Source organism: Brachyistius frenatus, unplaced genomic scaffold (genome assembly GCF_029030835.1).
Source record: "Brachyistius frenatus isolate BFR_SWC_R1_liver_20210118 unplaced genomic scaffold, ASM2903083v1 Contig_2, whole genome shotgun sequence".
Classification (NCBI taxonomy): Eukaryota; Metazoa; Chordata; class Actinopteri; family Embiotocidae; genus Brachyistius; species Brachyistius frenatus.
The window spans coordinates 2,827,290-2,846,755 of NW_027210601.1; the positions used below are offsets into that span (position 1 = coordinate 2,827,290).

Consider the following 19,466-nt stretch of genomic DNA (forward strand, 5'->3'; position numbering starts at 1 on the left):
GACTATTACATTTATTTATTTATTTTTTTTTTTTTAGCAACACTAAAGGATTCATTAAAAATATACTACTATTGTTTAGAAACTGATGTTTGATAGTTTGATTACTGAATTTGTTTGAGCTCACAGAAATCCCAGCATAAACTTTACCAGCCATAATAAACATCAGTGTTTGCCGGGCTTTTAATATAAGCCCATATTAATGCATCAAGTTTTATAAATTGTTTTTTTGTTTTGTTTGTCAAATCAAATTGCCTGATGATTGCATGTGGAAGAATAAAAAGTTCAATATTTCCCTGTGAAGTAGAAGCCAATTAAGTCGCAGAAAATTGAGGATGGAAAGTAACTAAATACTTTTACCTGGGTATGTAGGCCAACTGTACGAATACAGATCTGAGCAACAAATGTTGTACTTTTTATCGCCTCTTCTTCAGAAACCCCCCCCCCCAAAAAAAAACAAAACAAAACAAAACAACAACCTCATGCAATATAAAGGTTCCCAACCTTTTTGACTTGTGACCTATCACAAAAAAGCAAAGCAAATTAAGATTACCCCTCTAAACACAATTGAATAACTGTTTAATGCCCAAATGGCTAAAATCCTAAAACATTTCATTTTTAAAATAAGCAAACATAAGAGAAAACCATCCAAAATACCATAAATCTGTTTCCACCGGTGACGAAAGTTCCCACGTGCCTCTCTGCCGCAGCAGCAGTCACATGACCGAATATTTAGCCGCTTACTTCCTGTTCTACGGTTGTTTTTCCTGCGGGAGATAATACCGGATCCGCTCGCCGCTCCACAGCAAAGCTGATCTTGACAGTCAATATTGCAGAAACAATCCAGCGAATACAGCAACAAACCTGCCCGAAACTTAAAGTGGTGCCGTTTAAACCTGCGGAGATGAGCACCGGACGAGCGGGTAGCTAAGGGAACTGGACAAACCGATAGCTCCGCCCGCCGCTTGGAAAAAAAAAGAAAAAAGAAAAGGAAACAAACGCAGCGTTTATTCTGGTTATTAGAAGATAACTAATTCCAGTTTTTATTTCGTTAACGCTAAAATAAGCAGGACGTGGTGGCTTCTTGGCGTTAGCTGCCACCGACATGTCAAAATACACGAGCTTCCCAGAGCCGATGGAGGACCACAACCCTTTCCAGGTGGGTGACGTGAAGCACGAAGCTGATGTCAGTGTGTGGTGGATGCAATACGATAATGTATGCCTGTGTAATAACAGGCGTGTTGTTGCTCATGTGCTTTTTCTTTTCTCCTGGGCCTGTCTGCCCTCCCTAAGCTTTGCCCACTTGTAGCTCTTACTAGCGATGAACACATGAATGAAGGCCGCTCAGTTTGGTTGAATGAGGATTAATTTCCCCGCAGACCCAGTGAGATGCATTACTGTGCAAACTGAATAACTCTTTATTTTTGTCTTTGTTTTGTCCGTCAGGACCCTGCAGTGACTCAACACAGCAGCAACACAGGGTATGCCACACTGGACCTTTACAACCCATTTGATAATACAACCGGGGTAAGAAATATTTGGCTTGCCATGTTTTCTTTTGCGAGGAAAAGAGTAGGCGTCGCTGGGGTAACAATTTCATCCTTTGTCCCCCTATTTGCCCCACTGTATGTCTATTTTCTACAGTATCTAAGACAAAAAAAAAAGCATCTGACTCCAGGTTTGCTCCAGGGTCCTTTTAGATAATTGAGCAAAAATCTATCTGGATAATCTGACTGAATTGCCTTTTTGGTTCAAAATCTAAGACAAGGTTTTGTAACTTTTCTAATCCTCACCTGTATTGGGTTTAAAAATCTGCTTTCAGAAATGGCTGCAAGCTAAGGGACATGATCTGTGATAAAAACTAAAACAATAAACACATGTTGAAAGTGGGTTAAAGCATTTGAAACTAGAAGGACAGACCTCCGTTAACAGTTCACTCTTCTGTCATATGAAAATCTGCAACTGCAACCATTAAATATGTATGAATACATTCACAACTGTGGCCATGTTACAATTGTTCTGGTTCGGCTGTACCCTGCAGAACCCCTGTCATGAGTGCCCCGTGATGTCTGCTCGTATTAAGTTTGAGTCCATGTGTATCAGAGGGTTACTTGTGGATTGTGATCCATAGTCATCATATTTCTACTAGAATGGCCTGTTTCGTCACTTCTGAACTACCTACCAGCTACTGGATTTTAAGATGCATGTCATTTAGTAAGCCAAATGCCCTAATGAAAATAAAAGAGAAATCATTTTTGAGGATCTGCCATATGGTTCGGATCTGCTCCAAAATTGAATGGGTTCCTGGCTGACCCATGCTACAACCTTCCAACAAGTTTGATGAAAACTGGGACTGTAGAATTTCTGTCATTCTGCAAACAAACCAAAAGCAAAACTTCCTTGCTGTTTTTTTAATATTGTTTTTAAGACATGCAGCATCCAAGCGTTTTTTTTTCCACAGCACCTAAGCCATCATAGCATCATCACAAGCTTTTTTTTTTTTTTTTTTTTTAAACAATGTTTAGTAATTATTATTCCCATAGCAGATATTTATTAAATTTATTGTAATGATAATATTCAAAAATTAAAAAAAAAAACTCTAAAAACCAGCGGAGAACCCTGCACATTTTGTTATGTTTTTTTTTTTTCATTTTAAAACTTAAACAAACTGATGGCTGCTTTTAACTTTTGTAAGTCGTTGCAGCGAGACTTTAGTAGCCTGGTGCTCAGGCTAAATTTCCATTTGGTTTCACTGTACTTATTTGTTCTGTTTGAATTGCTGAACTGATCAAACGTGTGCAGCGTTTCGGATGTCAGAAAGCAGAAGAAGAACCTCGAGATTAGGTTATGAAACTGGACCCATGCTAACTGTCCTATGACACAGTTCTTTTAAACCAGATGACACAGTAGAGCTTCAGCTGTCAGTGTCTCTAGAGATGTGGAGCTGCCAATACAATTACCTGCTCTGCCTGAGTATGAGGACTGGAGTGTACAATAATATGAGTCATTACACAGTCTCTCTGTCTTAAAATATCATCAAGACATGTAGTAAACATCTCAGTTGCATGTTATAGAGTTCAGGGTTATTGTTGCTGGGAAACAGCTTGGTCTAAGCTATGGACACTGACGTTTTGTTGCCAGGAAACGGCTCGGGTCCATGTGTACTTCCTTGTCAGTCTTCGATATTAGCATACACTGCAGCAACAGGAACTAAACTTGGACTTGTTTAGGTCCTTTGAAAGTGAAGTATCTTTGTAGATCTCTGTCATTATACAACATAGTGCACAAGCCACATACCAACTCCCGCAATTATTTACAGTTAATTATGGGATACATCCTTGTTTAAGCCTGTTTTGACATAATGCAGACTCTCTCTGGCACTGGTCTTGATCAGTTATGGTGCATGATAACCAAATTGATTGATTGATTGATTGATTGATTGATTGATTGATTGATTGATTGATTACTTAAATCAGTTACATAGGAAAAATTACAATGACCTTTTCCCACAAGAATGACTACGTTAATGTACATATTTATAAATGTTATTACACGGATCTCTTAAGAAAATGTCTAACCATGAAGTATTATGGTGCACAGATAAAAAATGTTGAATTTGAATTTAAATGAGTTTTAACTGATGTTGTCCGATGTTACAGCCTCCACCTCCGTATGAAGCTACCTCTCCGTCTGCTCCATCTGTGCCGGCTCAGACCCCACCCAGCAGAACAACACCTACTGAGCCTCGCAACTATGGATCTTATAACTCCCAGGTATACATGCTGCAACGATTTTTTTTTTTTTAATTATAAATGGCGTAGAGGACAAATCTGTCCTTTGGTGTCATGAGAATAGTTTTTACGGATAATATAATGAATCAATCCACTCAGTTTCCCTAAAATAACCAGCAGGACAGAACTCTGAAACTCACCCAAAGCAGTAATCTACCTAAACTTAACAATTGTTTGAACCTGTAACTTCACTTCAGAAGCGACTTTGATTTAAATGCTGATACATGAAGTCACACATTTTGAAAGCATCCTCTGTGGATCTTTTATGATACCAGGTCTTTTACATAATTATTTTCATTATTGATGACACAAATGCAGCTTCTCTCTTTGAAACTTGACGTGCAGCTCTGTGCCTCACTTACGGTGGTGTCTCTGTGTGTTAGACCGCGGTGAATGCGACCACAGCAGAGCTCCTGAGGAAGCAGGAGGAGCTGGAGAAGAAGGCCCGGGAGCTGGAGAGGAGAGAGCGGGAGCTCGAGTCACACAGCCTCGGACCTGGAGCCTGTAAGAGACGGAGGAGGGAGTTAGATGTAGATCAGAAATGTCTTGAGATAGATTTGTAATAGAAAAAGGGAACGTCAGTGTTGATTGAAGAAAAGCACATGCTGTATATCCAGTGATATGAATACAGAAAGAAATTATTCACAAAATAATATTTTTAGTAAGTTTAAAAGTGCTAAAATTGAACTGAGTAGATGACTACCCAGAAACAAAGAAGTATAGAGACAAACCAAAACGCAACATATGCTGAAAACTACGGCCACTAAAGAGGAAAACAATCTGCGGCATCATATGTAGCAACATTTCTGTAGCTAGTCAAAAACATTCGACTTCAGTATGTCAAAGGGCAATTTTAGCACTCAATGCCAACCAGAGAAAAATGTCTGACTGACTCAAATGTTCAGTCTGTGTCAGTGTCTCTTCTCCTTACTTTGCTTTTCTCTCAGAACTTATCCCACTGAAAGCCAAAAGTGAAGTACTTTGATATACACAATTATTTGATCAAATCAACAGGTAGATCGTCATTTTACCAAACAAAGATCAAAACCAGGCCTTGAATAGCTTAGTTACTCTCAGCCTCTACAGTCGCCTCACATCTTTTTGACCTGTGTCCACTTTTGTCTCATTAAAGGTTCTGTTTTTTTGGGGGGTTCGGCAGCTGATAAGAAGTTGTTGTTCATTACCCTGTCAGTCGTTCATCCCACCGCACAGCTGCTTTTAGGCATTTTTAATCTGTTTGCTTACAGTCAGAAATGACAAGAAGGCACCTTCACAAAATGCAAAGTCAGTGGAGGGCGATGAATGGTTTTCATCTGTCTATTCTTGATTTTTAATATAACAAACAACTGTCAGTGACTTTTTTTCCCTCACTATTCCCTTCTCCAGCCCGTCAGAATAACTGGCCCCCGCTGCCTTCATTCTGCCCCGTGGGCCCCTGCTTCTACCAGGACATCAATGTGGAGATCAGCCAGCGCTTCCAGCGTACCGTTACCATCATGTACTACTTCTGGATGTGTGAGTTCCTGTCAATTTTACTGTGTACTGTATGTAAATATCCACTGTCATTGTTGCAACATCAGTGTCATAATGTCACAAAGAAGAGTTGGGGTTTTATCTGATTGGATTGAAGCAAGATTAACTCTAAAATATTTGCCGGTTAATGCTTGAGAGAGTGGAAGTGAGTAAGAGCTGACTTGTGCCTTTGTGACTTCCACCCAACTGTTGGTGTAAGAGCTTGAATGTTTGTACAAAGACTGACACTCCACTTCCAGATCGAGGACTTAGAGGCACTTAGAGCGTCCACACAAGAACCAATTCAATATGTTGAAAAGCTGTTGTTAATGATCCAATTGTAGTGGCTCTCCACACTAAGTGGTTAAGTTGTGAGAACATGCTGCTCGGCAACGGCAACATAAACACCGTCAGAAGTCACAGAGGCTAACAGTTCATCGAACTAGCAGGCGAGTAACGTAATGCAGGAAATGCAAAGGCATAATGACAGAAGTAGAAGATGAGGCTGCATCTTTCTCAGACATTATTTAGCGATGAAGATACGACTAAAATTATAACATATTGACTAACAATCTAAACAAAAAGTGAAAGTACCATTTCTGACAAGCAAATACTGATTTTAAAAATGAAACGGATAGAGTAAGAGAGTGTGAACACTGGTGGGCACAACAAATGAAACCAAAACCATTTTCTGGCTCTATGTTTAACTTTATGAAAGAAAATATAGTATATAAAAATATGGTCAAATATAGTATATAAATATCTCATATAAAGCAAAGGAAGGAATGACTAGTTACCTAACATGCCTACCTATAGTTATTGCAAACAGCCTATAATAGCTTATAAAGTTATATATTTATTATATAGCTATTTGGCAGAATTATTTTCAAATATTCCCATACCTGGTAGCACTCTGTGGGAACTTTGGGCTTCTAAAACTTTAGAAAGCATACCATATTAACATTGTTTTTGTTCTTTATTACTGTTTGTGAATTATACTTTTTCAATGGTTTGAAACTACCTAACTTGTCAAATCAATGTAAACATATTGATTTTACTAACAAGTTATAACAAACTGTAAGAAGAAAAAGAGACCAACATGGAATTAAAAAAGGATATCAGTACAGGTAGAACTATTTAACATAGGACCAAAAGAAGTTTATAAAAATTGGCTTGTCATCTTCTTGAGTTTTGGGCCTGGACCAAAGAGCCAATTTAAAACCCAGCAGTTGGCAAAGAGCAGCGGTAACAAATAGCATCATATTGCATCAGCGGAAATCCTGACAAATTGGTGCTTTTTTCTTTTGCGGGGGGAAGAGGTGCTTGGATTCAGACTTTATCCTGTACTCGGACTGCAGTGCTTCACCCTCTTGTTCATTAATCCTTTTATTGGCTTTGTGTTTCTTTTTTTCTTTTCGTTTTCATGTATCTTCATCGACGTCCAGTCTGCACTTGCACGTTGCTCTTCAACCTGATCTCCTCACTGGCCATGTTTTGCGTGGATTCCACCGGTGGCGTTGGCCTGGGCCTCGCCATCCTCTGGACCCTCCTCTTCACCCCCTGCTCCTTCATCTGTTGGTACCGACCTATGTACAAAGCCTTCAGGTGAAACAGCCCGTGTGTGGCAAACTTTTTACCTTTTACTTGCCGTTTAAATTTGTTTTTGGCTACGGTAGAGTCACTAAATTAAATTTAGTTGTTGCTTCGTTTAACTTGGTAATAATACTTTTCCCTCCTCTAGGAGTGACAGCTCCTTCAACTTCTTCGCCTTCTTCTTCATCTTCTTTGCCCAAGTGGTTGTCTATGTTATCATGACCATTGGCATCCCAGGATGGGGTTTCAGGTATGACTATTAAACTGTCTCTGTGTTGGACAGGTGCACGTCTCTTTTAAGGTGATGGTTTCCACGTTAAGACCTGCAATAAACGCATTCAGTAATCTGGAAAATAAAAATGGAATGACCAGTGGCTCTGTTCCATTTAAGTGTCCCAGTAAGCAGCTAATTAAATTGTAGTGCAATTATTTACTCTTGTGCTTTTCCAAGTGTGGCATGTCAGTGTTTATAAAAAGGAAAAACTATTTGCAATCAGGATATGATCAGACTTTCAGACAACAGGTGGAAGGTCTGGATGGAAACGCCATCAGTACAACTTGCTTACTTACTTCAGAAAGTGTGCTAAAGTTTAATATGTCAGTGGAGCTTTTCTTTCAGTTGATAGCTAATGTTGTTAACAGAGTACACCGTGTCCAATTTTAGCACAATGCCAACAGCACAAAGATGATGAGCACATAATTAATAGCAGGTGTAAATATAATTGTCTGGATTACTTATTCACACAGAAAATGTGTTTTAATTCCAGATGCAAATGAGAATGATAATTGATTTTAAATCTCTCTCCCTGTCTGTATTTAATTTTTCTGTCTCTCTGCGTCAGTGGCTGGATTGTGAGTCTGGCTGCTCTGAAGACCAGCGTCCCCGTCGGTGCCATCATGATGATAAATGCCATCTTCTTTACTGCCCAAACCGCCATGGGGGTTGTCATGCTGAAGAAGGTGAATACATTTGTTTACACGCAGGGGAAATTCACTGGTAGTAGCTCAAATTAAGGCTGCGTTTTTGACAAGCTGTCAGTCACGTTTATTCCTGTATGTACTAATTAACAGGATATTCAGAGTGGTACCATATAAGCAGGAAGTCCTTAGAGCATGAACATAAGTGTGCGCCGCATATAGAACGTTCAATTTGTTTACATGCAAGTTGGTGTCCTGGTTTTGATCTAATTTGGGTCATGGTATTTGCAAAGAGCTTAACAAACCTTGTTATTCATATCCCTGTTCACATGAGCCAAAGTCCATGCATATTCCAGGAAATATGAAAAATGGGAATGTAGTATTTGAAATGGAAGAATTGACAATAATATGCAGTCCATGTGAGGTACCAATTTCAATCTAATCAAGAGCGATTAGCCTAAAAATACCTGAATTTTTAATTTGAATTGTGCCCGTAAATATGATCAATAAGGCTAAAAGTGAATGGAACATGGTGTTGTGGGTCATAATTTCTCAAATAGGTAAAAAGAGCAGAGTAAAATCAAGTTTGTCAAGCTGTTTGTACACTTGCTACCTGGTGTATGCAAATGCTCTCCCCACTTTGCCCACCTACTGTGAAGCAGTAAGCAGATAACAAACAGCCCAAAGAATAGCCACAATATCAGGTTGTGGGTATCGTTTTCACCCTTACAATGTGCACAATATGATGATGAATCGCCACAAGTACTGTATCAGGTGTCACTCTACTCTGTTTTTCCCCGCTCCAGATCCACAGCCTGTACAGGCAAACCGATGCCAGCTTCCAGAAGGCCCAGGCTGAGTTCGCCACCGGGGTCATGTCCAATCAGACCGTACGCCAGGCCACTGTCAACGCCGCCCAGGGTGCCTTCTCCGCACCGCGATAGAGAGAAGCGAACAGGGCAGGGAGGGTGAGATGTGGAGGAGGAGGGCCCTCTCAGCTTGATGTAGGATCAGTCTGGTATTTATTTCTCCCACAAGTGATTTGAATTTAAAGGGTGGGGGCCAAGTCTATATAATAACCCTAACTAAACTTCAGGGCACATGCATGAGACCAAGGTGGGGTTGTCCTATCTCTTAAGGTGTAAGACCTTAAGTAAGCTATATTGCCAAACCAGGATGCAACAAATCATGAGTGTTGAGTTAAGGAAACAGAAAAGATGGTGTGAAAAATTAAAAAAACCAATAAGACGCTGAAGCTCTGAAATTTAAAGCATTCATACAAGGGTTCAATGAACCCAGGGAAAAAGTCTTTTTATATGAAAAGAAAAGCTGTGTGCCAAGTGGGACAAAACCAGCCTAGATAGTTCCCATGTTTAAATACTGGAGTGTACATTGTACTTAGGAAGAGCCATGTTACAAACAAAGTTTTCAAGAGGCGCTGAACGCGGGAATGCTGCCATTGTAACGTTTGGTCCATCCGAGTGGCTCAACTTTAGCCAGCACTACTTTTTGTCGCTTAAGTGTTTAACTAACAAGTTGTTTTGTTGTTATTACGAATGAGAATGCCTATTTACTGTATTGCCAAAATCTCTCATACTGTAAAATATTCTGAACATGTGTTGTTTTGGTATCTGTCACTGTTTTGTTGGTGCAGCTTGTGGTTATGATTATTACAGGTCACTGTCATGCTTTTAATACAAATATTGGCATGCTTTCACAGTCTGCCCTGTTTTTTATTGCCTTAACACCACATATGTTGTGATTTGAGATTAACTCAAGTGTAGTTCAATGTTTTTTATTTTATTTTAATTTAAAAAAAAAAAAAAAAAAAGTTTAATAGTCAAACATCCTAATTTGGTTTATTCCTATTGTTTACCGTCACGGTCCTGCGTTGCTAGGAAACGGCCCGTTTAGTTTGCCATGTAAACTAGCGATTAAGCCGTGTCATATAAACCGTGTTGGATTCACGACATTTTGGCGGAGCTGGAGGTTTTAAAGAGAGAATCCCCCTCAACTATCTTCTATTCTCTGGCGACACCCAACACACTCGAAGGAAACTGCAGCCTTGACGTCATGTCGATAACTTGTTGCTTATTTTTGAGCTCCAGTTCTTTTGCAACTTGATCTCTGCAACGGCGGATAAAGGAAAACACTTTCTCCCCCCCCACTCCCACCACCACCACCACCACCCCCCGTTGGATGTTTTTGCCAGAATTTTTGTCGATGGCGTAATCTGTCTAAAAATATTCCCCCTGGAGGTTTTATTTATAGAAACGACAGCGCGTGGTTTGTGTCGTGTCCTCTGTGTTGGTTTTGGTTTGGTTTTCTTGACATGTCAAACCCTCCCGGACTGCTCTGGTCCGTTTGACCGCCGGCTGGGACTTTTATGGGCTGCTGCTGCACCGACGTCGGGGACATACGCTGCACCGTGAAGATGGCGGAGGCTGCGGATACACCACAACACCGATTTTTCTGTCACTGCTGTAAAAGTGAGACGGACCCCAAACTGCCGGTGAGTCGCCACTTTGGAGAGTGTTTACAGCTCCACATGCTCCCGTCCCGCGGGCTGTCCGCGATCCCACGAAGGCAGAAATTGGGAGATTTTCGGAGCGCTTTTTGTTTTTTTTCTTTTAATATATATATATAAATCGGGGCAGATTTAACGGATTAATTCTTATCTAATTCCTCTAAAAATGATGGGATCGTTGGAGCACACGTATGACAGCCAGGCGGTGGTGTTTCATGTGCGTAAAGCATGCGCTAAGACTCTTAAGATTAGAGTGAGGGAGCAAAATCTGGTGATTCACGTTGCCATATTTAGAAGCACCACTGTTGGCGACTTGGTGTCCAGTTGTCTACTGTCAACTGCGTGTGAGGCGTTAGAGGGACACGGTCCCTCTTGGGTTTCATAAAACTGTTCAAATGTCCCAGACACACAAAAAGGGGCGTTTTACCCCTCTGGTTCAGTTTGATTTGTCATCCTTTTCTAAAGCCCAGATGTAAGACATAACTGTTTAAATCTTTTGCTGGGAGTTAATTTCTCAGTTACAACTCGGCTAAAAGCAGTGGACAAGGTTACCGGACTTGCAGGATTTTTACTACTAGTTTTTCATACTGTGGTATTGGACCCGAGTACTTTTTCCACAACTGTCTGTGATTTGGATGTTCACAATTATTCAGTTAATTGGTAAATTATTGGAAATTGTCCAGATTCCCCGTTTTTCAAATATGGAAACCTTCAGTTATCAATTTTTACAAGTATATTCTGAAAATACTGAAAATGTATTTTAGAATGTAAAGTTCCCCCAGGATAATCCTGCCCACATACTTGTGTAGGCTACTGCTGTTTTTTTTTGTTTGTTGCATTGTGCCTTCAGTTGTTGTTGTTTTTAAGTTGCCTGTAGAAATAACAGGGAACGTGAAGAGAGGGGAAAAAGCGATGACAAAAAATACATCCTTGAAACACATCAGCTGCATTATCTAATGATACAAATCTGAATTGTCATGATAAATAGAGGCTGTTATGGGAGGAGATTAAGGCCTGTAAGTATGAAATGAGATAAGAAATTTTGGTGTCCATGCTGTTGTGATGATTTCTTTTTCTCCTTAAGGATTTTGTCTGCCCCAGATGTGACTCTGGCTTCATTGAGGAGGTGACAGAAAACTCCAGGTAAAGCTCAGTTTTGGTGTTTAACCTTCCTGCTGCGCTCGGGTCTTTCGTGACCCGTTTTCGCAGCCATTTTGATGCAACGAAAGAGCCGAGTACAGCAGGAAGGTTAAATGGAGTGTCAAGTATTTTGTAAGTATTTTTACAGGTGAACAACAGTGGGAAGCACTGAAAAACTTTTGTTCTACACCACTGACAGACTTTTCTTTGCTGTCTAGTCTCCTGCAGGACAGCACGGCAGCTGTTGCCACTGAAGATTCAAACTCGTTCTCAGAAGTAAGTCCTTACAAGTGACATTTTAATAAGAACACCCCTCTTTCTCTCAGGCTTTGTTTGACACCCAGCTTCTCTGGTTTCTCTCCAAGTTATGGCAGCTGCTGTTTATGGAGCGCTCTGCTCTGCTGTCGCATCCCCCCTCCTCCTCCGACTCCGACCCAGATGACGGCGAGCAGGTATCTGCAGGTCAGAGCCTTTCTTCTTCAGCATCATCAAGCACCACTGAGGCGGAAGAACCCGATTTTCCCTCCCAACCTGAACAAGGGAGGTCGTCCAGGCCTGAACAAAGGCCTTCAGTGGAAGGGTGCGTGGACATGGTACACAGAAACATGAGTGCCACAGTTTTTTTTGTGTGTTTTTTTTTGTTCTCCCTGGCAGTTAACATAATTGAACCAGCAAGTACAAGTACTAGAGAAAGGCAAAACAACCCTGTTTCTGATAACAGATTAACTGATCATCTTCCCATGAATAACAACATGAAGACCATTTTCACAATTTATTCATATTACCAGTTTGAAACTACATTTTTATACTTACACTTACTTCACGTAATCAGCAAACAGTTTGTTCTTTTTTTTGTCAGGATCTCTCTTTAATCTTATGATATTTACGAGTTGAAATCATTATTCTTCATCTGACATAAATGTAGAGTCACAAATAAAGTGCAGTCAGCTCAGTATGAGACTTGCTGTCTGTGCTGTATGCTGTGTGACACTCTTAAAGCGTGTCATGCCTGTAGTCATTTTGACTAAAGAGAACAACTTCATACATCAGTTGATTTACTAACTTGTCTTCAGATAATGTTATATAATTTAGGCATGGTATGTCTTGAAGCTGTTGAATATCTAGTAAACTCTATTCAAAGCACACTAAAGCAGACATCTTTGCCGTCTGTGTTTGCTTTTTCAAGGATTGTGCAGCAGTTCTTGGCCGGCCTGTTTGCCAACAACGGAAACCCCGGTGCTGCACCAGCTGCACTGTAAACGCTTTTTAATTTTCGATTCACATCATTTGCTTTTGATTTCATCTAACGGTGTGTGACAACCTCCTCTTGCTCTCTTCCCCCCTCCCTCCTTCTCCCTCTCCCTCGCACTCTCTCTGTCTCTCTTCTGCTCTCTTTCAAATTGTCTCTTTAGATCCAGCATGCTGCAGTTGCACTCCAACCCAGGGGATTATGCGTGGGGTCAGGGAGGTCTTGACGCTGTCATCACAGAGGTCAGTAATATCAGAGCTGGTGATTATGAAGCGCTGTGTCTGCGTTATTAGTTCTGAAATAATTTCCGTCTTCTTCGTTCTTTCTCAACCTTTTGTAATGAAACTGACAAAATATAAATGTATTTTCAATATCAGATATCCCACTCTTGCCACCACGTCTGTCTGTTTCCCGCCAAATCTGTTTTTACCAAGTTGCTGGATAGTTTGCACGTTGTTATCCATTCATTTGACCGCCTTTACCCCAACTCTCCACCTTCTTTCTTCTCCTACTCACCTAGTTATTAGGACAGTTGGAGAACACAGGTCCACCCCCAGCCGAAAAGGAGATGATCTCATCCCTGCCAACAGTTTGCATCTCTCAGGAACAGACCGGTGGGAATTCCCGCATGTAAAACTATACACTGGATCACCTGATTACTCCAGTACATCTCAGATTAGGAGCTGGGTTTAAAAGTTTTGATTTATGACATTGGAATTTGTATTTACAGTCCTACTGTCCTTCTCCTGTTTTTTTTTTCTTCTCATGTTTCCTGTCCCTAATCCCTCATTTCGTCCTTAACTTTAATTTCCTTGTCCTATCTTTCCTTTCTCTCTTGTGTATTTTTTTCTTCTTCGTCTATTTCATTAATTTCTGCCTTTTCAGATCTTTCCTCGTCATTTTCTAGCTTTCCTTCTCCTGTATCTTTTCTTGCGTTCCTTCTGTCTCAGGGTTCCTTTTGTCATTCCTTACCTCCTCACTATGTTAATTTCCTTATCCTGTCTTTTTTTCTGGAAACTCTTCTTTCCTCTTCCTCTTTCCTTTCCTACTATAATTTTCCTTTCTACCTCCTATCTTTCGTTATCCTGTTTTATCCTTCCCTCCTCATACCTTTTTCCTTTGCTTTCTTCTCTCTTCTAAATTTTGTCTCCTTTTATCTTTGCTCCATCCTCTTGACTTTCCTTTCCTCCTTTTATCTTTTGTCTCCTTCTCATATCTTATTTCCCTACTTCTATCTTTCCTTTTCTCCCCCTTCATTCTTTCTTCCTTTCCACTTTTTTCATGACATCTCTTTCCCTCTTCCTTTTCCTATCTTCCTTTCCTCCTCCTATCATTTCTTGCTTCCTGCAATCTTCCCTCTCCTCCTCTTTACTGTAAAGAGGAGACCTTTTTACCCATGAAGGCCATAGTTTTGAGCCACATTAAACACAAATAAATGTTTTTTTTGGCTTGAATGCAGACATGTACACACAGTTCATGAATGTGTAAATAAACACCCACCACGTATATACACCAGTGAAAAGTATCACTCAGCTTGGCAATAAAAAAAAAGTTTTAGTTACATTTGAATGATTTACCCTTAAACCATGATTTATTGAGTACAGTACTACCGTAGAAATGTATTATTGTATTACATTGCAATAGATTATATACCTGTCTTGTTCATTTGAGGACTGAATGAGTGAAAACATTTTGTGACTTTTCTGTATTGTCTCACTTACTTATATGTAAGTAGAAGTAACTTATATTCACTCATACTTTCTGTTTCTTTTTTCTCTCCAAGATTGCCGACTGGAGTGTCCAGTTTGTAGAGAGGAGTATTCATCAGGGGAATCTGTCAGGAAGCTTCCCTGCCTCCATTACTTTCACAGTGAATGTATAGTACCTTGGCTGGAGCTGGTAAGGATGAGGAGTACTTGTGGTCAGTGGGTTGAGGGGTTTAAAGGTTTTTTTGGTCTTTCATGTCTGGACTTTTTGTTATCAAATGGTGTATCAATGCTTTGTAAAGTGTATAGTGGACTGTTCGCTTCGTTTTTGCAGACAGATTAACAATTTTTATCTCCTCTCTCAGCACGATACCTGCCCCGTGTGCCGCAAAAGCCTTGATGGTGTCGACAACAGTCTCCCACCCACGTCAGAACCCCCAGAAGCCCGTTCTGTCAGGACAGAGCGACAGGAGGGGCAGGCTATCTGAGAAACAGGCCAACAACTCTACCTCCTTTATTGTTTTCAAGAGGCACACTTCTCACCACAGACCTTACCCTCTGCACCAACTGATTTGAAATAAAATACATCAAGCACATCACAGTCAATTTGCAGATTCAACTCTCACTTGATTTATGCATTTGTGCTAAGGACCTTTATGTTCTCCACTCCAACACATTCAACTTTTTTTTTTTTTATGCTACACTATGCACAAAAAGATCCAGCAGCTTGCTGATAAGATGTGGAGGTGATGTGTCCTTCTCGCTACGCTGCCCTCTTAGGTGGTTTTCTGAATGACTGACTTTGCTGTCAAGAACTAATCACCACTGAGCTGCTGTTGGTTGTCAAAATGATGGGAACTTGTGGGAAGTTGTGAAGTAACATTTTTGCATTATTCTCTTGGTAAGATTTCTTAATTAAGTATTCTCCCAAAAAACGTAATTAAAGCCTAACCCTGTGACCCTCAACCTCTGCACATTCTTTTATTTCCTTAATTATGCCAGAGGCAGATATGAAACCCTCAGCTGGGTTACTGTTGTGTTTCACTGGCTTGAGTGCATATATCTGAGGCTTCTCAGTGAGTCATTTGCATTGTGTTCAGTTATGTTGTAACTGCTTAATAGGTGACACTTTTTTGTCAGATCTTAAACCTCAATAGACTTAAAATACAATTCAAATGTTTACGTGACTTTGATGATAAATGTATAGTACAGTGAAATATAGCCAAAGATGTGTAATCAATTGAAATATAAAATATGCACTGCTATGTCAGTGGAGCACTTTACAGTATGTAACCTCCACAGAATATAATTGTTGGTTATGGTATTGATGCAAATAGTTTATGGAACAGTCAATGATAATAAATGAGAAATCACCAATTTTGATAATTGATGAACAGTTGTAAGTCATTTATTAACCAAATAATATGAACATTTGCTGGTTCCAGGTGTCAAATATAAGGATTTGTTGCATCCTTTTGAATCATGTCATCGCACACTAAACCTGTTGGACCGATTTTTTTTACATGGAGCAATGACGGGCAGCCAGAGTTTACTGACTGAGCTTACCTTTTTGATAATGCTTACAATACGGGATGGCTAAAATTACCTTGAACCATCCCCTGGCTGTGCTCCGTCTGACTCCACGCATTTGCCACCATTGAATGTTCTTTTAACAACAATTTAAATTTGATTGGTATTGATGTATTCAAATAATTTCCTTTGTGGTACTTTTTTTTTAAACACTAATATTTTAATTAGGTTGTTCTTGGTGGGTTTTTCTTTTTCACTTTTTGTTTCACTATTTCCAAGAATTTATTATGGTTGGTTGTTGGTATATGCAATGATGATTTTACCATTGATTTTACACTAAAAAAAAATAAAAATAAAATTGAGCTCTGCAAACCGATTATTTTCATTTTTTGGCTGATAAATTGATAGAAACGGAGAAAATTGCCAAGCACCAATAGTCAATGGACTTCCTTATAAATTGTCCATTAATCCATTATCAAAAATGAGGTAAATTCGCCGTGATTAGTCAGTCAGACTGACAAACAAGAACAGAATAACAACATCCTTTTCAGAGCGGACGGGGCTTATTTATAGGCTTATAAAGCTCTCGTTTGCCTTCCCCAGCCGGTGCCGTTTAACGGGCATGTTGACCCTCCGCGGCCGCTGAAACCGGGCACCGCCAGTTTTGACAGTTGACTGTTGCATACCAGCAAACACACCCCTCAAAACACAGCCCAGAAAACAAGCCCAGAAAACAGCCTCAAACACGCCCTCAACACACCGAAAATAGCGAAATAATCAAACACAGACATTTTTTTTTTTTTTTTGTCATTGACCAGGGACCGCAGAAACCGCGTGCAACCGACATTTGCACTCCTCTTCTCTCCTCACCTCCTCCTCCCTCCCTCCCTCCCTTCCTCCCTTCCTCCCTCCCTCCTCTGTGCGGACCGAGAATGCCCGTGTTGTACTGACACAGTAGCGATACGGGCTGAGCAGACATGGAGGCCCGATTACCGAGAGAGGCCCGCGCTGACACATCCAGGCCCAGCTAACGGCGCGTTTGGAGCGGGATTCGGAGCATCTCCGGAAAATATCACGGATACCAGTTCGCTGTAAGGAAAAGACGATTTTGTTTTTAGCACCGAGGAGGAAGAAATAGAGGGAGATCCATTTTCGGGTCTGTGTTGATTCAACGCAGCCGCCATTTTGTTGACAGTTAGTGTTTTTTTTTTAATTTTTTTTTTTTTAATAACCTACACAGCGCTGCGTCTGTTATTTTTGGGGAAAACACTGGGATACAATCCGCCGTATTTTTCGCGTGTGGTTTTTCGCTCGATTTAATAGTGCGTTTGCCTTCTTTTTATTTTTTGAAGGAGCGTCGGGAGTTTTTTTTTTTTTTTTTTTTTTTCCTGCTTTAGCTTCCCTTTTTTTTTTTTTTGCTAGTGCAGCGTTAGCCGTCGTAGCCGAGATGTAGTAACACGAGTGCCGACGAGAATGTGACGGAGATGCAAGATTATGTACATCACTCGTCCCCCCCCCCCCCGGGGGAGGGGGAGGTTTGTGCGGCGTATTCACTAAGGCTGTTCGCTTTGTAAGTTAAGACCGTTCACAGCGACGTTTTTTGTTTTTTTTGTTGTTGCCCAAATCGTCCTCAAACAGGCTGCTGATAGATGGCTAGTTAGCTGCTGCCAGTTGCCATTGATACAAAACGTAGCAGCCTTATCTACTACTGGACGGATGGTGAGCTACTAACGTGGTAACCAAAAAAAATAAGCACTAACCTTTCATAATGTACTGGTTTTTTTTTAATTTTTATTTTATTAAGCGCCGCTCTTCCCAAGTATTATAAAAAAAATAAAATTAAAATACAAAAAAAAAAATTGACAAGGGGGGGATGCTTGTGCATGTTTGGCTCACATCTTCCACCGTCGCAACTTTGTGTGTTGCAGCTGGCAGTGGTTTGAAGGTGTGCAGTGATTTCTTGTTTAGATCTGTGGCTACAAGCATGATTTTTCTTCTTCTTTTCTTTTTTTTTTTAACACCTCTTTTTTTGACCTAGTTTGGCAGCACAAACATATTTGCACTCGTACTCTTTTTTTTTTTTTTTTTTTAAGGGTCGTCCCTGTAGCTCGTGGTACATGTGATATCTTTAAAAGTAGCTGTGATGGAAATCCAAATGTGACTCTTTTTTTTTTTTTTTTCTTCATGTTTTGGTATTTCAGCTGTTGGAAAATGAAATGATGTGGCCACCACGTTGATACATACGAAGGCAGGACACAGAGCCAAATAATGTGAACACCGTTTCTGGACAATTTCAGAGGTGAGTGAAATTGATTATTATTATTATTATTATTTTCAAAGTGAATCCTACCCTTTGCAAGTATTGCTCACTGCTGGTCATGTTTTCACAGCCAGATTTGAATAGGCTAATGTTTACCCACGAGTACATGTTTTCTGCGTCCCTTGCCTGCATTGCACGGCGCTTTGGGAAACTGCGAAGAGCACATCTGCCTTTCCTTCAGCTTTAGACAGCTATTCCGAGTATGACTAAACCGTGATGTCTTCTCTGAGTAAACATGAACACGAACAATTGCGGTGAAAATTACGAGGTGATCTTCGCGAGTTATCCCCTTGGGCAGTGTTGACTGTACAGGAAACCGAAAGCAGATAACGTTATTTGGTTGGTTTGTTCAGTCCTTTGCTGGTCAGCCCCGTTTTTAGTTATTTTTTTTAATTTTTTTTGCATGACATGCGGGAAAGCGTGCTCAATTAAATGCTATACCTAAATGTTATGCACCGCCAGTTAACAACACAAAGTGAACTTCCTTGTTTGCACAGTGCAGGGCCGACTGACACCTGTCATCTCGTTCCGCTTTATTGCAGCCTCCGCTGCAATTATCAAACCTTCGGGGTTCAAACATTTAGAGCCGCATATTTCCTTTAAGGGCATTTGTCTTCTACAAGTACACGGCACTTCCGCTGTGACATGATACAAACCGATGGTGGTAGTAAAGGAATTTGGCTGCTCTCCCCCTCCTGAGCACGGCTCTGCTAATAGCGATGGAGGAAAAGTCCTGGAAGTGACAGGGAGCTCTGGGGCAGACTCCAGCCCTCATGTGAATGATGTGGGGGGTGGGCGGGTTGGATAGTATTGCTATGGCCAAAGGGAAATCAGCAGTTATGAACAACGTGTGCAAAAGTGGAGGAGGGAGAGAAAGGAGGGGAGGGAGGAAAGAAATGGGAGGGAGGGAGGGAGAGGGGGGGAGTTGTTTACTACGTTCCTTTGCTCTGCCTTTTCTTAGGTGGTTTGCCTGATATTGATTATTGATCCTCTGGGATTTAAAGTATTTTCTTTTTTTTTTTTTTTTTACATTCGTTCTCGTTTTATTATACCGTCTTTTCTACTTGAACTTCTTGTTATTGCGCTTAAAGTAAAAGCAAACAAGAGTCAGATAGCATGACTGATGTCAGTCCTCAAAACCAAGAGTGTTGTTACTCCCTTGTTTTGCAATATGACTGTGAAA

General features: G+C 40.5%; 3 protein-coding genes across 5 annotated transcripts in view; all 3 read left to right on the forward strand.

Annotated features, from left to right (window-relative positions):
- The first annotated feature begins 721 nt into the window (after positions 1–721).
- scamp3 (secretory carrier membrane protein 3) lies at positions 722–9,525 on the forward strand. The gene is made up of 9 exons (XM_069693191.1): positions 722–1,156; positions 1,444–1,524; positions 3,657–3,770; positions 4,172–4,292; positions 5,175–5,303; positions 6,746–6,905; positions 7,042–7,143; positions 7,736–7,853; positions 8,618–9,525. Exons 1-9 carry the CDS (start codon positions 1,103–1,105, stop codon positions 8,753–8,755), a joined length of 1,017 nt encoding a protein of 338 aa, XP_069549292.1. The 5' UTR covers positions 722–1,102; the 3' UTR covers positions 8,756–9,525.
- Positions 9,526–9,990: 465 nt separating this feature from the next.
- On the forward strand, positions 9,991–15,823 carry rnf115b (ring finger protein 115b). The gene is made up of 9 exons (XM_069693202.1): positions 9,991–10,323; positions 11,423–11,481; positions 11,697–11,754; positions 11,844–12,058; positions 12,665–12,733; positions 12,891–12,969; positions 13,248–13,341; positions 14,511–14,626; positions 14,799–15,823. Exons 1-9 carry the CDS (start codon positions 10,198–10,200, stop codon positions 14,919–14,921), a joined length of 939 nt encoding a protein of 312 aa, XP_069549303.1. The 5' UTR covers positions 9,991–10,197; the 3' UTR covers positions 14,922–15,823.
- A 1,060-nt stretch (positions 15,824–16,883) lies between these two features.
- Positions 16,884–19,466, forward strand: part of ash1l (ash1 (absent, small, or homeotic)-like (Drosophila)) — a 29,359-nt gene continuing 26,776 nt past the window's right edge. For 2 of the 3 annotated variants that reach the window (XM_069693216.1, XM_069693233.1), the window contains exons 1-2: positions 16,884–17,054; positions 18,165–18,262. The gene's annotated coding sequence lies outside the window, so the exon portion shown is untranslated. Of the gene's footprint in view, positions 17,055–17,426; positions 17,534–18,164; positions 18,263–19,466 lie in introns of those variants that run through there. The other variant, XM_069693225.1, reaches the window with a different exon arrangement.

Excerpts from the sequence above, each read along its gene's own strand:
- scamp3 (XM_069693191.1), top strand. The coding sequence starts at position 1,103 with ATGTCAAAATACACGAGCTTCCCAGAGCCGATGGAGGACCACAACCCT. Across the intron at positions 5,304-6,745 it reads CATGTACTACTTCTGGATGT|TCTGCACTTGCACGTTGCTC; the intron begins GTGAGTTCCTGT and ends ATCGACGTCCAG. Across the intron at positions 7,854-8,617 it reads GGGTTGTCATGCTGAAGAAG|ATCCACAGCCTGTACAGGCA; the intron begins GTGAATACATTT and ends TCCCCGCTCCAG.
- rnf115b (XM_069693202.1), top strand. The coding sequence starts at position 10,198 with ATGGGCTGCTGCTGCACCGACGTCGGGGACATACGCTGCACCGTGAAG. Across the intron at positions 13,342-14,510 it reads CATCTCTCAGGAACAGACCG|ATTGCCGACTGGAGTGTCCA; the intron begins GTGGGAATTCCC and ends TTTCTCTCCAAG. Across the intron at positions 14,627-14,798 it reads TAGTACCTTGGCTGGAGCTG|CACGATACCTGCCCCGTGTG; the intron begins GTAAGGATGAGG and ends CTCCTCTCTCAG.